The 15,903-nt window shown below is 41.0% G+C and overlaps 1 protein-coding gene across 1 annotated transcript in view; it reads right to left on the bottom strand.

Moving 5' to 3' along the window:
* Positions 1 to 15,903, bottom strand: part of UQCC1 (ubiquinol-cytochrome c reductase complex assembly factor 1) — a 101,638-nt gene that overhangs the window by 29,045 nt on the left and 56,690 nt on the right. Inside the window, exon 7 of the mRNA XM_004430479.3 lies at positions 15,367 to 15,475. Coding sequence (XP_004430536.1) covers positions 15,367 to 15,475 — 109 coding nt within the window. The remainder of the gene's footprint in view (positions 1 to 15,366; positions 15,476 to 15,903) is intronic.

Genomic DNA, 15,903 nt, shown 5'->3' with positions numbered 1-15,903 from the left:
GGAAACTTGTTGCTGTCCCTTGGACGTTTTAGCACAAAGTGCTCACACCTTAGAGGTGGACAGCAGAAAACAGGAACCCTCACTAGATTTAGGAGGAATGGCCTGTTTCCCTGGCCCAAAATTGCATATGTATGTACTAATTTGGATTCTCCATCAGAGAGACTGCTCCTACAGGTCAAGAAGCCAAAGGTAAATGTCTTCCAAAAGGGAACAGAGCTCTCTCTGGGCAAAGAAGAGCTGAAACGTCCTGAGCACTTCTTGTTCTGTTGGTGGGCACTGAAAGTGGACCCGGGCCAGAGGGTCCCCTGGGTGGCTTTAACAGAAGGTCATGGTGTGGTGGTCATGGTATACATGCCAGCAGAGTATTCTTTTCTCAGAGCTGGAGTAGAACTCCTACAGAGGAAGGAGGCCCCAGCTGGAGATCCCTGGAGAAGGGCCTAGCTTGGTGACAGCTCTGCAGAGCTCACCTGGTTGGGGTAACGTCTGCCTCTTTTGCCAAGGCTCCATTTTGGAGGCCAAGAAAGAAAGTGCCCGACTTGGAGGAAGAAGAGCTTATGGGGCAGCAGGCCACCATCCCCAGACCAGACAGGCCACAGACAGCATGGTCAGCCCTGGGGAATCCCAGGGTCTTAACCAGGGCCAGGTTAATAAATAGCTCTATTGTAAGCCCACAGGACATGAGGCAGATGGGGGAAGGAAAAGGTCCTCCAAACTCTGAGAGCAAACTTGAGCCTGGAACTAAGGAAGCCTAATCATAGTCTAGCATTCTTCCAATTTAACAAATGGCATCGTTCTGTAATTGTTTTCAAATCTTAATTTCAACCCAACAAAACAACGACGACAAAACCCTTTGATGGAGCCAGGTACTTCTGTGTATTATTATCTCATTTAACACAAGTGACTTTGTCCCTATCAATGGATAGGTTAGTTATTAGTCTGCTCATTCATTATCACTTATGTTCTATCTACTTCCAAAAAAAGGTTCAAGTTAGCTTACAACAAAAGGCATGTGGTATGGCCAAAAGAGCAAAAGTTTTAAAATCAGTCAGATCTGGGCTTGTAACTTACTATGGTGGCCACGGCCAAGTCCTTTAACTTTTCTGCCCCTCAGTTCTCCTTAGCTGCAAAATGGGGACACTCTCACCTCTATCAGAGGGCAATTCATAAAGATTAAATGAGACAGCATCTGTAAAATGCCGGGCACAGAGTTTGGCCCATAGCATGCATGTGAACCAAAAAAAAAAAAAAGTAAAAGAAAAGAGTTAAGTAATCAAGTGTGTGTGAGAGAGAAAGAAGATAATGAATAATTATATCAAAATATCTAAATAAGAGAAGCTCTGTACTTTCTGGTAGTCATGGCAACAAGGAAGCAGGATTGTTATACCATTCCCATTGTTAAATAAAGGGAAGCATATAAGTTTATCAGGACAGAGAAAGTTCTTAATTCCAAATGCGGAAAGGCTCATATATACACAAGTGAATGTGAATGTGCACACACGTACACACACACTCTCCAACAGGAACGAGGCAAACGGTTCTCCAGAGCCCTGCTGCCCCTCTGACACCACACTACTGCTGCATGCAATGAAGTACTTCAACAGTTAAAACATTTTTGTGCCAATATTTTAAGAGTGCAGAAGGTTCCAAATTACATGTAAAATAAACAATGCCAGACTGTGAAAACTCTTGGCTGCAACGTTCTCTGATGTTAACAAGAGTTTCTTTATTACTGTAACCTTTCAGAAGTGAATAAAAATTATTTCTCTGCCCTAGTTTTGCCCTCCAGTAAAAGGGAAGAGAACAGTGACCATGGAAAGAGCTGTACAATGACCTCTCATGAAGGCTAGGAGGCTGAGAAGGGGGCAGTTTAAAACCCAAAGCCTTCCATGTATGTTTTTAGTCAAAGATTAGAAATTTAGTTTGTGCTGTGCTGATCATATTGTAAAATTTTACATTTCTAATATTTTTATGTAACTAAAACCCTTAGGGGAATTAGAGGGCATTTGTGAGAGCCCAAACTAAGCTGGTACTATGGAGAAAACCCACATCTTGACCAAGGCTCCTTAGCCATTCAGTGAACCTCCTTACTCAGAAACTGAGTCTGAAGACCCCTTAAGAAGCAAAGAAGAAGGGCTGGCCCTGTGGCTTGGTGGTTAAGTGCGCGCGCTGCGATGCTGGTGGCCCGGGGTTCGGATCCCGGGTGCGCATCGAGGCACCACTTCTCCGTTCATCCTGAGGCCGAGTCCCACATACAGCAACTAGAAGGATGTGCAGCTACGCCACACAACTATCCACTGGGGCTTTGGGGGAAAAAAAAATAAATAAAATCTTTAAAAAAAAAAAAAAAGAAGCAAAGAAGAAGACCTACAAGTGGACAGGACTTAGACAAAATATGTTACTTTGCAGACCTTTGAGTCAATGAGTCTGCGAATACTGGACACACAGAAGGATCCCAAAATGGAGCTAATCTGGATAAAGACAGAATGCTTTCAGCACTGCAGGAAAAGAAGGAAAAAAGTCACCAAACGAAGGCAAACAAGCTCCGTCCTCTCACATCACTCTGCCTTTACCCAAACTGTTCCTCTACCCAGAATGTTTTTCTTGTTTAGCAAACACTTATCTGAAAAGATACAACCCAAATGTCATCTACCCCAAGCTTTTCTCCTCTGGGCCTTCTCAGCAATTTTTAAATATCATAATCTCTTAATATTGTAGTCACCTGTTTATATGTCTTCTCCTACTAGACTGGAGAGTCAGGGACAATATCTTCATCGTCTTTGTATCTCTAGTGCCTAGCAGAGTACTTGGAAGCTAGCAGGCCACAATAAAATGGATGGATAGATGGGTAAAACCTTGTTTGTGTCTGGGAACAGAAATCAGACAGAGAATGATGAACTGCTAAAAAAACAGAACACAGGCTCTGGGATTTAACACAAGGCTAGCTTTTCAGACTTTTACAGAGTTGCAGAATGTTAAGTCTGGAAGAGAATTTAGAAATCATCTAGCTCTCCTCCCCAGAGAGGTGAGGTGATTTGACCTACTCAAGCTCACCCAGAGAGTGGCCAGGCTGGCCAGAACTCCTTCCATTATACGATACCATCCCTTCTCTTTACTGTCGAAATTCTAGGTGTAAATATTTATCTGGCAGCGAGATGAGAAATATGATTAAGACTACATATTGTGAGAATGTTATTTCATTATAAACAAATAAACAATGAATGGCATTATAGGAATTCAAATAACATGATATAAGATAAAATATCTGAGTTGCTCAAAAAGCTAAACATAGAGTCACCATATAACCCAGCAATTCCACTCCTAGGTATATACCCAAGAGAATTGAAAACATATGTTTAAACAAAAACTTGTACATGAATGTTCACAGAAGCATTATTCATAAAAGCCAAAAAATGGAAACAACCTAAATGTCCATCAACTGATGAATGGATAATAAAATGTAGTACTGTACATCCATACAATAGACTGTCCATAAAAAGTAATGAAGTACTGAAACGCTACAATATGGATGAACCTTGAAAACATTATGCTAAGTGAAAGGAGCCAGACATAAAAGGCCACATATTATACGATTCTATTTATATGATATGCCCAGAATAGGTAAACCCATAGAGAAAGAGAGTAGTGGCTGCCAGAGGCTGAGGGAAGCGGGGAATTGGGATTGACTGCTAATGGGCACAGGGTTTCTTTCTGAGGTAACAAAAATGTTCTGGTATTAGATAGCGGTGATGGTTGCATAACGTTGCGAATTTACTAAAAAGCAGAGTTAAAATACTGAATTTTACGGTATATGAATTATATCTCCATTTTTTAAAATGGAAAAAAAAAGATACAATCTCTGCCCTCTGGTAGCTAACAATTTAACTGAAGGAGTCAGGACCAACATACAGAGATGCCTAAGGACTCATAGGTTCAGCGTTATGTGACAAGTAATGTTATGCAACTTAGAGGAAGAAGGAAACAACACTTTAGTTAAAAATCTTAATGCTAATGCTAGAGCCATAGTTTTTAGTAATGACCTTTCCAGGCTGTACAGAGTAGTGATTAAGAGCATGGGCTCTAAGGCCTGGCAGGTTTGAGTTCCAATTCAGGATCCCACATTTACTGTGTAAGCCTGGTTAAGTAACCTAACTGGTAGGCTAAATAATGGTTTCCCAAAAGATATCTACACCCTAATTCCTGGAACCTGTGAATGTTACCTTACATGGCAAAAAAGGACTTCACAGCTGTGACTAGACTAAGGATCTTCAGATGGGGAGATAATCCTGGATTATCCAGGTAGGCCCTAAATGTAATCAGTATTCTTATAAGAGGGAAGCAGAGGGTGCTTAGACTCAGACAGAAGAGAAGGCAACGTGACCACAGAGGCAGAGGTTGGAGAGACACAGCCACAAGCCAAGGAATGCTGGCAGCCACCAGAAGGAGCATAGCCCTGCTAACACCTTGATTTTGGCCCAGTGAAACTGATTTCTGACCTCCAGAACTAGGAGAGAATAAATTTCTGTTGTTTTAAGCCACCAAGTTTGTGGTAAGTTGTTTCACCAGTTACAGGAAGCTAATACACTAAACTGTCTGAGCCTTAGTTTCTTCATCCGTAAAATGAGGATAGAAATACTACCTATCTCACAGGTAAGATTGTTGTAAGATGTAAAATTCAAAGGGCGCTTGTGAAGTGCACAGCAAAGAGAACGTGCTCAATAAATGTTAGCTATTACTCTTGGTGAACTCTGTTTCTCTATTATGCTGAAATTCTCAACTTTTACGTCACTAGCCCATGCCCAGACCCTGCTCCTTAGTAGGGAGAGCAGTAAGAACTGGCAACCAGGAGACCTGAGTTCTGCTCTTCAGTTGGTTTCTAACTTACTCAGCTCTCTCAGAGCCAGTTTCTCCATCAGTTACACGACAGGCTCTTAAACTGAAGGGTTTGTTAAAACACAGATTGCTGAGCCTCATTTCCAGAGTTTCTGATTCAGCAGATCCAAGTGGGGCCCTAGACTTGCATTTTTAACAAGTTCCTAAGTGATGGTGAGGCTGCTGGTCTGAATCTCTGACTTTGAGAATCTCTGAACTAGATCATTTCAAGGTTCCTTTCCAGTTTTAACAGTCTAAGATGCCCCAGGAACATCCAATAGATGTAGCACTGAAGTAATAAACACTGCTGTATCAGGCTGAAATAGCCTTAAAACTAAGTTCTTTTCCTAAGTAGAAGAGTGGGGAATGGAAGGGTGACTATGAGGTGCATAGTAAAGACTGGTTTTAACTTTTGAACTAAGCAGAACGAAAAATCTGAAGGAATAGTGGGAACAGGAAGAAGCTGTCCCCTTATCCAACATGCTGGCCCCATTTTAATTTATCTTAATCCCACCTTTCTGCCTTTTTGCCAGACCCCTCCCCCTCATGCCCTCCTCTAGAAACACATCTAGGTGTCTCCTGAATTCATTTACTGGCTTCGCAGTGCACAGTATAATGCCGCCTTTGTTAGTCTCCCAGCCCAGCCTCTCCAAGCACGGTGTTCAGTCTCAGTGTTCCTCTACTCTTAAAAAAAACACAACGAAGGAGTCTCTGAAAAGTAATTGTAAAATCAACTAAGGCAAATTCAGACGATGTGGAGACATTCAGACCCTAAACGCTAGAAAAAGAAACAAATTCAGAACATTGTTAGCATTCTCATCTGTCTCTTTCCCCCCTTAATCTCTATTAGTCCTGTTGAATAGGAAATCTCTGCTGTGTTGGATTAGAAATTCTGAATAAAAGGGGCCCCAGGCTTGGGACTGCTCTGAAGAAATGAAATGCCTCTAGATTCAAGAAAAGCTATCTTCTTGGTCTTTGGAAGTCCTTGGTAAAACAGGGGAGAAGGAACCTGTCATGAGTTGATTTTTTTTTTTTTACTTATTTATTTTTTCCCCCAAAGCCCCAGTACATAGCTGTGTGTCATAGCTGCACATCCTTCCAGTTGCTGTACATGGGACGCGGCCTCAGCATGGCCGGAGAAGCGGTGCGTCAGTGCGCTCCCAGCATCCGAACCCGGGACGCCAGCAGCGGAGCGCGTGCACTCAACCACTAAGCCACGGGGCCGGCCCTCATGAGTTGATTTTTGGGAGATATATCCTGGTATAGTAAAGTGGACACTGGACTGGGAATCCGCATACCCTAGTTTTGGTCCTTATTCTGCTGTTTTTCTAGCTGCATGACCTCAGGCAAACCAATTAACTTCTCTGGGACTCCATTTCCTCACTACAGAAATGAGAGCATGAGAACAGACTCATAATCTGAGACGTGCATCAGAAATCTTCTGGGGAGATTTTTCAAAATACACACGCCTGAGCCCTTTAAGACTGAGAACCACCAAATGAAAGAATATCGGAGGCACCCAGTCTAACATTCTAAGGTTCATCTAATCTATAAAATGGATTAAAAGTATAAATGATGAAAGAGCCAGGGAACCCATAAGGCAGGGCAGGAAGAGAAAAATGAACTTTTTTGGGGGTGGGGAGGTGGTCAGAGAACTTGAATCCAGCTGTGATATAAGAAGATATCCATTAAGTCAGTATTTCGGAGACAGCGCTGGCCAGACAGTAATAATAGAAGCAAGTACCTATGTTCACCCAATAAGTATGTGAGGGGTGACTATGTTAGGCACTCTGTAGGACACCAGGGATCCTGAGAGCCTTGTCCCATTTAATGGGTGTGACCTACACAAACCCATAATTACAGTACAGCATGATAAATCCAATCTCAGAAGTCTGGGCAAAGTGCTGCAGGGATACAGAGAAAGGAGGGGCCATAAATACACAACCATTATTCGGAGGTGCTGGGAGAAGCTTCTTGGAGGAGGTACTATCCAGCTGTGTCTCATACTAGTGCCATGAGTAGAGAAGATGGGGTTAATACCACTTCAGACAGAGGGAACAGCATAAACAAAAGCCCAGAAGCATAAAAGAGCATGGCATACTGTGGCACCAGTGAAAATCTAGCATGGGTAGAACATGTGTTTGAGTGTATGTGTGCAGGTACTCGCGCACGAACATTTGTGTGTGGGTCAAGTTTGATGGAAATTAGACTAGAAAGGCAGGCTGGGGCTGGAATGTAAAGATTCTTTTCTCCCCAGTTCTTCATTTTAAGAATTTCAAATTAAAAAAAAAAAAAAAGATCCGGGGCCAGCGCAGTGGCGTAGTGGTTAAGTTTGGTGTACTCTGCTTCAGCAGCCTGGGTTCGCAGGTTCAGATCCTGGGCACAGACCTACACCATTCATCAAGCCATGCTGTGGCAGTGACCCACATACAGAATAGAAGACGATAGGCACAGATGTTAGTTCAGGGCCACTCTTCCTCAAGCAAAAAGAGGAAGATTGGTAACAGGTATTAGCTCAGGGCCAATCTCCCTCACCAAAAAAAAAAAAAAAGATACAAGATAATACAACAAAAACTTGTATGATCTTTAGAGTCACAATTATTATTTTGTGGCATTTGCTTTATCTGTCTATACGTATACACATACCCTTTTTTCTTTTGTTAAACCATTTGAAGACAGTTGCTGATATCAAAACATTTCACCCCTAAATACTTTAGCATGTATCTTCTAAGAACAAGCACATTCTCCTACATAACTAAGAGTTCTATATGCCATTGCTAAGAAATTTGAATTTTGTCCTGTATGTGATGAGAGTCCTCAGATTTCTAGACAGAGGAGGGACATGATCAGATGTGGGATTTAGAAAGAAAACCTCTGGCAGTTATATGGTGGGCGGGTTCACTAGAGTGCAGAAAGTCCAGGAACTAGTTAAGAGGCCATGTGCAATAAAGGAGAGATGATAAGGATTGAGAAGAAGCAATGGAACAGGGGAAAGAATAAAGTCTGGAGATATTTTGGGAAGAAAATTGATAGGCCAGATGGATGCAAGAGTTGAGGACGACTCTAAGAATTCTAGCTTGGGGGACTGGAATTGAGGGTGATGACATCATAAGTGAGACAGGAAACACAGGAAGAACAGGTCCATGAACCTATTTATCCCCTGTCTCCTGAGAGAGATTTATTTAGGAGAAGCATCAGTGACCCCTTGAAAGTGAGGTGTGGAAAATGGCTTTAGCTGTGCCTGATGCACACAGCTCTAAGCAGTATAACTATGATATAAAAGATAAGCAAATGGAACAGGGCACCCAGAAAGACTGGCGGCAAAAGAGATGTGATGGGTTGGAGAGGTAAACAGTTCTGAAATGATGAGCTGAATTGGGAATACTTAGCATAAGGAGTACTTAAGCAGGGGTATTATAGAAAGACAGGACAGTATCAGTGCACTGAGGCAGCCAGGGCTTTGAAAAATGGAATTAGGTCATTGTCTTTCTCCTATAGAAATTTCATGAGGTAAATTGAAGACAACAAAAGGGGATCAAATGCACTCACTTATTGACTTATTCAGTCAAGAAACATTTACTGAATGCCTACTATGTAAAAAGCTCCATTTTGGTACTGTAGGAATACAAAGACAAACAAATATGAATTAGACCTCAGAAAACTCACAATCTATAATTGAAGGTAAAAATGGCCATGAGAGAGATAAATGATCATGTGCATAGATAGAAGTTTCATGCTTTATTTAATTTCAAATACAGAAAGGTTTATAACTTCTCTTTCAGGGACACTCCCTGAAACAGAGAATCCAGCACAGCACTCAGGACAGGCAACCTGAGCCATCAGACTGGCATTCTGATTGCAGGCACCCAGGCATCCGATCAGTTGGAAAACCGCCTAAAGCACATACTCATGCACTCTTGCTACCTCTTCAGGCCTGAGGGTATGAAACTTGCGTAGAGAAAGGAATGCATCTACTAGAGGTACTTCTTGAGTTGGACCCTGCTTAAATTCATCAGCCAATCCCAAAATGGAATTGCTCTGCCTTCTAAGAATTTAGCCTTCTCTCCCCTAATAAACAAGTAACCACTCCAACAGCTGAGGACATTTAAAAAACTTTCAAAGGAATGACTGATATTTGAGAACAAACAAGTATTCTTATTTTAAAGGCCTTGAGCCCAACGGATTGCTCTGTATTTATACTTCACCATTCACACTATGAAAAAACTACACCTTTAAAGTGGTCCTTTCCTTTTAAAATAATACCTTTGGCAGTGAGTTTTAATTCTGACCTAGAGATGCAAAGCATAGCAAAATTTTTTACCTCATGGTAAAAGAGAAGAGTTTGATTGAAGATTTGGAGGGAGATGGGAGTGGAACTACAGAGGCCTAGAAGGAAATTTCCAGAAAAATGTAGGTGTAATTCTTATTTTTACCACCCTTTATAGATTTAAAGCCTCTGTTAGTTTAGAAACATAAAATATCTTATGCCTAAATTGGGCTTTTTTAAATCAAATAATTCCATTAGAAGATGAAAAAAGAAAAATTGAAGGTGGAGGAAATAATTTCTCATTTCTTTTTCTTCCACTATTTAAGAGTAACAGCACAAACAAATATCCTCAGAACAAAAAAAGATACCTCCCCACCCCACTTTTTCCAATACTTATAGTGGGCTTCCAGAACTGGCTTCTTTCATTAGATATTTACTAGGCATGCAATCAGCCAAGGGGCAATGATCGTTACTTTGGAGAATGCAAAGAGGAATGCATGTGATCCTGACCCCACAGAATTCACCTGGAAGGTAGCCACCATATATGAATGACAATAATACAAATAGAAACAGTAAGAGCCAGAAGGAGGATATATATAAATTATCAGGGTACTTCCAGCTATGGGTAACTGGGATTGGCTTCCAGTTTGGGGTGGAAGGACATGAAGGAATTGGGGCTAGAGTGTTAGGACAATCTAGGTGTATGTAGTGCATGAGGAAAGACACAAGACAGGAAGAGCAAGGCATTCAGCCTGGCTGGAGTGAAAGGTATGTGAAGCGTGATGTTCACTGAATGTGCCAGGTACCTGCACAAGAAGGTTTCACATGTTTAAGGTTCAATAAGAGCTAGGGGAAATGAGTTTGGAAAGGTAGTCTGGAGTGTGATCACAAGGATCTTGCAAAGCAAAATGCTGGTTCTGAAGAGCAAGAGTAGAATTATACAAAGGAGTCTGGTCCAGTCCACAGTTCCTCCACCTCTTCCCAGGCCCTCTGCACCATCCCAACAGGCAGCTCTGCTACAGAGAGCAGGAAACAAAGAAGTGACAGGACGGTCATCCTTATTCTGGAATAGTGCTAGCAAGAAATCATCTGAAGTCCTGCTGAGGCAACTGGCATGCCAGGGACCACTGATAAGGATAAACCAGCAATTTCTTAACTACAGCCCACCTCCACCCCTTCCCACCTAGTTTCCACAGCTTGGAAAGCTTAAACCTGCTCATTGTGAGCCACAAGGTGGAGATGTCTGGCAGGGCAGAACTGAGAGGAAGTTGTTTAGCCAACCTAAGGTTACCATTAACACTTTGAGCCACTGCCTTGAGCTAATTTTTATGTTTGTTTTTTAAGTTTGGTTGAAATGTCACAAATGGAAAAATTAAGTAAAGGGCCCCAGTTAGCCACAAGACTGGACACACCTGGCTGCAAACCCAGCAAAAGAAACTTACTTCATTAGTAGGAGAGGCAGAAAGTGAAATTTACATCTGAAATCTGCCTGGGCTGGGAGAAAGTGCTGAGGCCAAAGGAGCTTCTGTTTTTACAGCTGTGTCAAGTCTTAGTTCTCTACTCTTAGCAACACTCAGGAGTGAGGCAAGGGCCCAAGGAAAAATGGTCTCCAACCTCTTCAGCTGCAACTCAGCTCACAAAGGTTTTTAAGAACCAGTTAATGAAATAAAACAAGACCAGATGAGGTGATATAATGAACTTTATTTCCACAGCTAATTTATATGTTTAAATCTCAAAAATGTTTTTTTAAAAGTCAGAACACTCTAAATTATTGATGTGATTTTTGTAACCTCAAATTTAACACATGCTTTTTACACCAGCTTTGCTGATTGATATATGAGAAAGCTTTATTTTTCACAATAGTTGGGCTCCTAAAAAGCTGGTAGAAGCTAATTTTTGTAAAATGAAAATTTTCCTACCAAATGAGACTGGAATTCTAATTTCAAAGAATTTCTTGATCCAAATTTCTGATTCGTTATTAATTCGCAAGTGGCGCTCTTAGTTCTCAATCTTCCCCACACCAATCCACTGAAGCAAAGTAACGGCCTCTAAGAATTCTTTGGCATGAGAAAAATCACCACTACATTGCTCAGTCTTATAAATTCTACATTTTATGAGTTTTCTTAAAGATGTACACCTGGGATGCCAAATAACAGAGATAGATTTGCAAATTACCACCTTCAAATCATAGGTTTTCAAAGCTGAAAAGAAACTTGGAAATCACATAGCCCCCAGCACCACAGGTTGTGTGTGTGTGTGTGTGTGTGTGTGTGTGTGTGTGTGTGTGTGAGGAAGATCGGCCCTGAGCTAACTTCTGCCAATACTCCTCTTTTTGCTGAGGAAGACTGGCCCTGGGCTAACATCCGTGCCCATTTTCCTCCACTTTATATGCGATGCCGCCACAGCATGGCTTGACAAGCGGTGCATCGGTGTGTGCCCGGGATCTGAACCGGCGAATCCCAGGCCGCCACAGCGGAGCACCTGCACTTAATCACTTGCACCACAGGGCCGGCCCCCCACAGTTTTTTTTTTTTAACTAAAGCACAGAAGAGGAAAGACTTGCCAGCCAGGCTCAGAACCAGACCAGACTGGTTCCCTACTGCCTACTACTTTTCTCCAGCTACATGTCCCTAATTTTCCTTTAGGTTGTACAAAGAAGACTGAAATCCCCTCTACACATACACACAATCACACTCACAACTTAAAAGCGGTTAATATATAATTTTATTGCCTGTATAAAGAGTGTCTGTTTATACCATGAGATTGGAAAGGGGGGAGGGGGTCAAGTCAATTATAACAGAAAAGCAATAATAGTAATTCCTCAACTCTTCCAAATCTGTATTATTTTAAAATCATCTTTTTTGTGTGTGTGTGTGAGGAAGATCAGTCCTGTGCTAACATCTGCCAATCCTCCTCTTTTTTGCTGAGGAAGACTAGCCCTGGGCTAACCTCCATGCCCATCTTCCTCCACTTTATATGGGACGCCGCTACAGCATGACTTGACAAGTGGTGCGTCGATGCGCACCCGGGATCCGAACCGGTGAATCCTGGGCCGCCACAGCAGAGCACACACGCTTAACTGCTTGCGCCACCAGGCCGGCCCCTAAAATCATCATCTTTTATTTATAGTCTTTGTAACTAAACTGGAGCTTGGCATTTCTCTTCATGAAGGCAAATTTAAGAGTCTGTACTTGGGGAGCGTTATGGATCATCTAAAACCTCGCTATTCAAAGTGCAGTTGCCCCTTCCCCACCCTGCCCTGCCAGTGGCATTGGCATCACCTGAAGCTTTTTAGAAATATAGACTCTCTGGCCACCCCCCAAACCTACTGAATCAGAATTTATATTTTAACAAGATCCCCAAGTGAACTGCAGGTACATTAAAGTTTGAGAAACACTGATCTAACACACTTCTCTATAGTGCAGCACCATATCTACAACAATTCTGATAGAAAAAATGGCTGGATAAAATGGGAGGAAAATAAAAGGAAAGACTAATTCCTGCAGGACTGCACTGATGTACACCTGGACCAGAGACTACGAAATCAAGTATATCTGGTAAATAAGGTGGCTTTAAAACAGAATTTCAGAGTCTGAAGTTCAATTTATTCATTCATTCAATAAGTATTTATTCATCTAGTGTTTACTGTGTAAGCAAAAAACTGTGGATAAGACAGGTTTCCTGCCTTTATAAAGCATATAATCATGCAGAAGGAACATTATAAAGTAACAGAGGAGAACACTCAACGTTTTAAATATTGTGATAGAGATACATATGGAGGTCCAAAAGGAAATTCATTGGGCGGACGGGGGGGGGGGGGCAACTAAAAGGTTCCTGTGGTCCAGGAGTCAGCAACCTATGGCTCACTAAGCTATATAGGTTGGAGACAGATGTGGCCCACATGGCTCTATGGTCCAACTTCCAGCAGAGTTTAGGCAACAGTGATACGAAAAACAGGCTAACTAATAGAAGAGCTACTGTGTAACTGCATGGCAGTCAGCCAAGGCTTTGGCTGGCCAGGGGGTATCACTGGTCATCATTAAATGGGATGATTTGAGACTGCCAGCACCACCCTATGTCCACTGTGTCCACTCTGTGTCCACAGAGTTGGGTAGTAAGTACTTGACGGCATGTGAAACACTCAGCTGGATGAATACCTTAAAGGCTGCTGATCCCACTCTGCACAGCTAAGACAGCAAAAAGGCATGACAGTGAGAAAAATGAAAAAGGAACAAAAAAGCATAATTACAAAGACAGTTGAATACTGACTCCAAAACAGATGATGATGATCATGATAGCAGCTAAAACTTTGATATATACTATCATCTTAGAATGAACAGAAATGACAACAGTCTGTTGTCCCAAAGAAAGGCATGTAAATGTCAACGAATATATTCTTTTTTTGCATGTGTGAGGAAGATCAGCCCTGAGCTAACACTCAACGCCTATCCTCCTCTTTTTTTCTTTTTTGCTGAGGAAGATTGGCCCTGGGCTAACATCCGTGCCCATCTTCCTCTATTTTATATGGGACGCTGCCACAGCATGGCTTGACAAGCAGTGCGTTGGCGCACTCCCGGGATCCAAACCGGCGAACCCCGGGCCGCCGCAGTGGAGCGTGGCACTTAACCGCTGTGCCACGAGGCTGGCCCCTCAATGAATATATCTAAAGGCAAATCCATGCCCATTATTTTGAAAATATCCTCAACCCAGAACTTCAGTAGGCAACCATCAATTCCATGATTTGGTCTCAAAGACTACAATTTTACACACAGAGTAAGCACATGATAACATTAGACAATAACATTAGAGCATGTGAAAATAATTACAATAAACAGAAGTAAAACATGGGTGAAAATCTCCCACTTAACTCTCATGCAACATGGAAAGATCTCCAAGACATATTATTGAGTGAAAAAAAGAAAGCTGCATATAAGTACACAGAGGATGATATCATATATAATAACATATACACACACAAAACAAATACTACATATTTTCTAGAGATAACATAGAAAAAAGTCTTTAAAAATATACACTAAAGTGGAAACAGTGATTATTTCTTGAAAGAAGGTAACTGGCCAGGATTCATATTGATTATTAAAGGGATTTCAGTCTTAGTTAAAACATTTTAAGTTTTAAAAACAATTATAAAGTAAAAACATACCTAATATATATTAAGTAAAAAAAGCCAAGATGCAAAACTGTGTGTATAGTATAAGCCCAATTGTGTTATGTTAAAAGAATATATATTTACACATTTATATAGAAAACAACTAGAAGGATACACACCAACTCTTAACAATGGTTACTTCTGGAGAGTTGGACGGGAAAAAAGACACTTGTTTTCTACATTAAACACTTTTTACTGTTTAATTTTTATTCTATGAACACATATGACTTTTATAATATATCTATAAACTCTGTTTACTTCTCAGTCTACAGGGAGAACTTTGCTCTGTAATGAAAGAAACCAAATTAATCCATTTGGTGACATCTGATGGTTCTGCTTCAGATGCTCCCAAGCTGGGAAGCAATGAAAGGGAAAAAAATAGGAACTACCATCTACTAAAATATGGTCTAGACACACAAAATACACAATATACAATATACACAAAGGAAGAGATTACTATTTATTATAACCAACTGTAATCTGTTTTGGTTTCACTTTTGAATTGTTATCACATTCTATATTATATATATACTATATATTCTCCTTTCTCAAGTTAATTATTAAAGGTACTAATGTACATTTTTCAATAGATACCTTGCCAAAGGATTCTAGGTTGTTAGTGATCAAGCAGCTTGTTTTTCAGTTCCTGGGGACAGTGCAGGCCCATGCTAGGGTCTTTCCATCGGAGGTAAATTGGAGGAGGACTGGTTCAAACACTCAATTTGCATCAAAAGCATAATGTCCTTAAACTGGATATTATTTTATTTCTTCCATTCACCAAATCCATCCTTCCTATATCATGATTTGGGCTTAACAATCCCATCTCCATACACAGGATGTCCTCATACTGACAAACCATAATGTGTAGAAACACATAAATAAAGTGTCTGTGACATTTCAGTCTCCATAGAGGCAGAAGTGACTCTAGCTGAATTACCACTTGACATTAGGCAGCATTTCACAGAAATCTAAAAGCAAGGCTATTCTAGAACAGATAAAAACTTCAACTCAATCCCTCATTGGAGTTTTCCAGGACCAGAATCTGACAGCATTCACTTACCCCCATGACTCTGCCACGCTGCTCAACATCCTCCCACATAAAATGAACTATGATACGACACATGTATTTCCCACTTCGGCCTTCCTGCTTCATTCTGACTAGACACATCCTAGATGGGAAGAAGACATAAAGAGTCACTGGCTGTTTGCATTTTTCACATGACACATTTCCACTGAAAGTCAGCTCATCTGTATGATTTCAGCAAAGTCAACAGAATGAAAAAACTGGAAGTGATCTTATTTTTTTCAAAAAAAACTTTCATTGATGTATAATATAGATACTGTAAAGTACACAAATCTTAAGTGTACAGCTTGATGAATTTTTACATATTATACACAGCCATGTAGGCACCACCCAGACCAAGATATAGATTATTTAGAGCACCTCAGAAAGCTCCCTCATACACAGAAGGGACCACATTTAGTTGTTAGAAGATAAGCAAGTCTGAATCGTTCATTTTACTGATGAAAACAGGAGTCCTAAAGAAGGAAAGTAATTTGCCCAACACTATAGAGTAGTCTTTCAATGTGGGTATAG

This window comes from Ceratotherium simum, chromosome 21 (genome assembly GCF_057802395.1).
Source record: "Ceratotherium simum simum isolate JZ-2026a chromosome 21, ASM5780239v1, whole genome shotgun sequence".
Taxonomy (NCBI): Eukaryota; Metazoa; Chordata; class Mammalia; order Perissodactyla; family Rhinocerotidae; genus Ceratotherium; species Ceratotherium simum.
The sequence above is the reverse complement of the archived record's forward strand: the minus strand, read 5'-3'. Positions and strand labels throughout refer to the sequence as shown.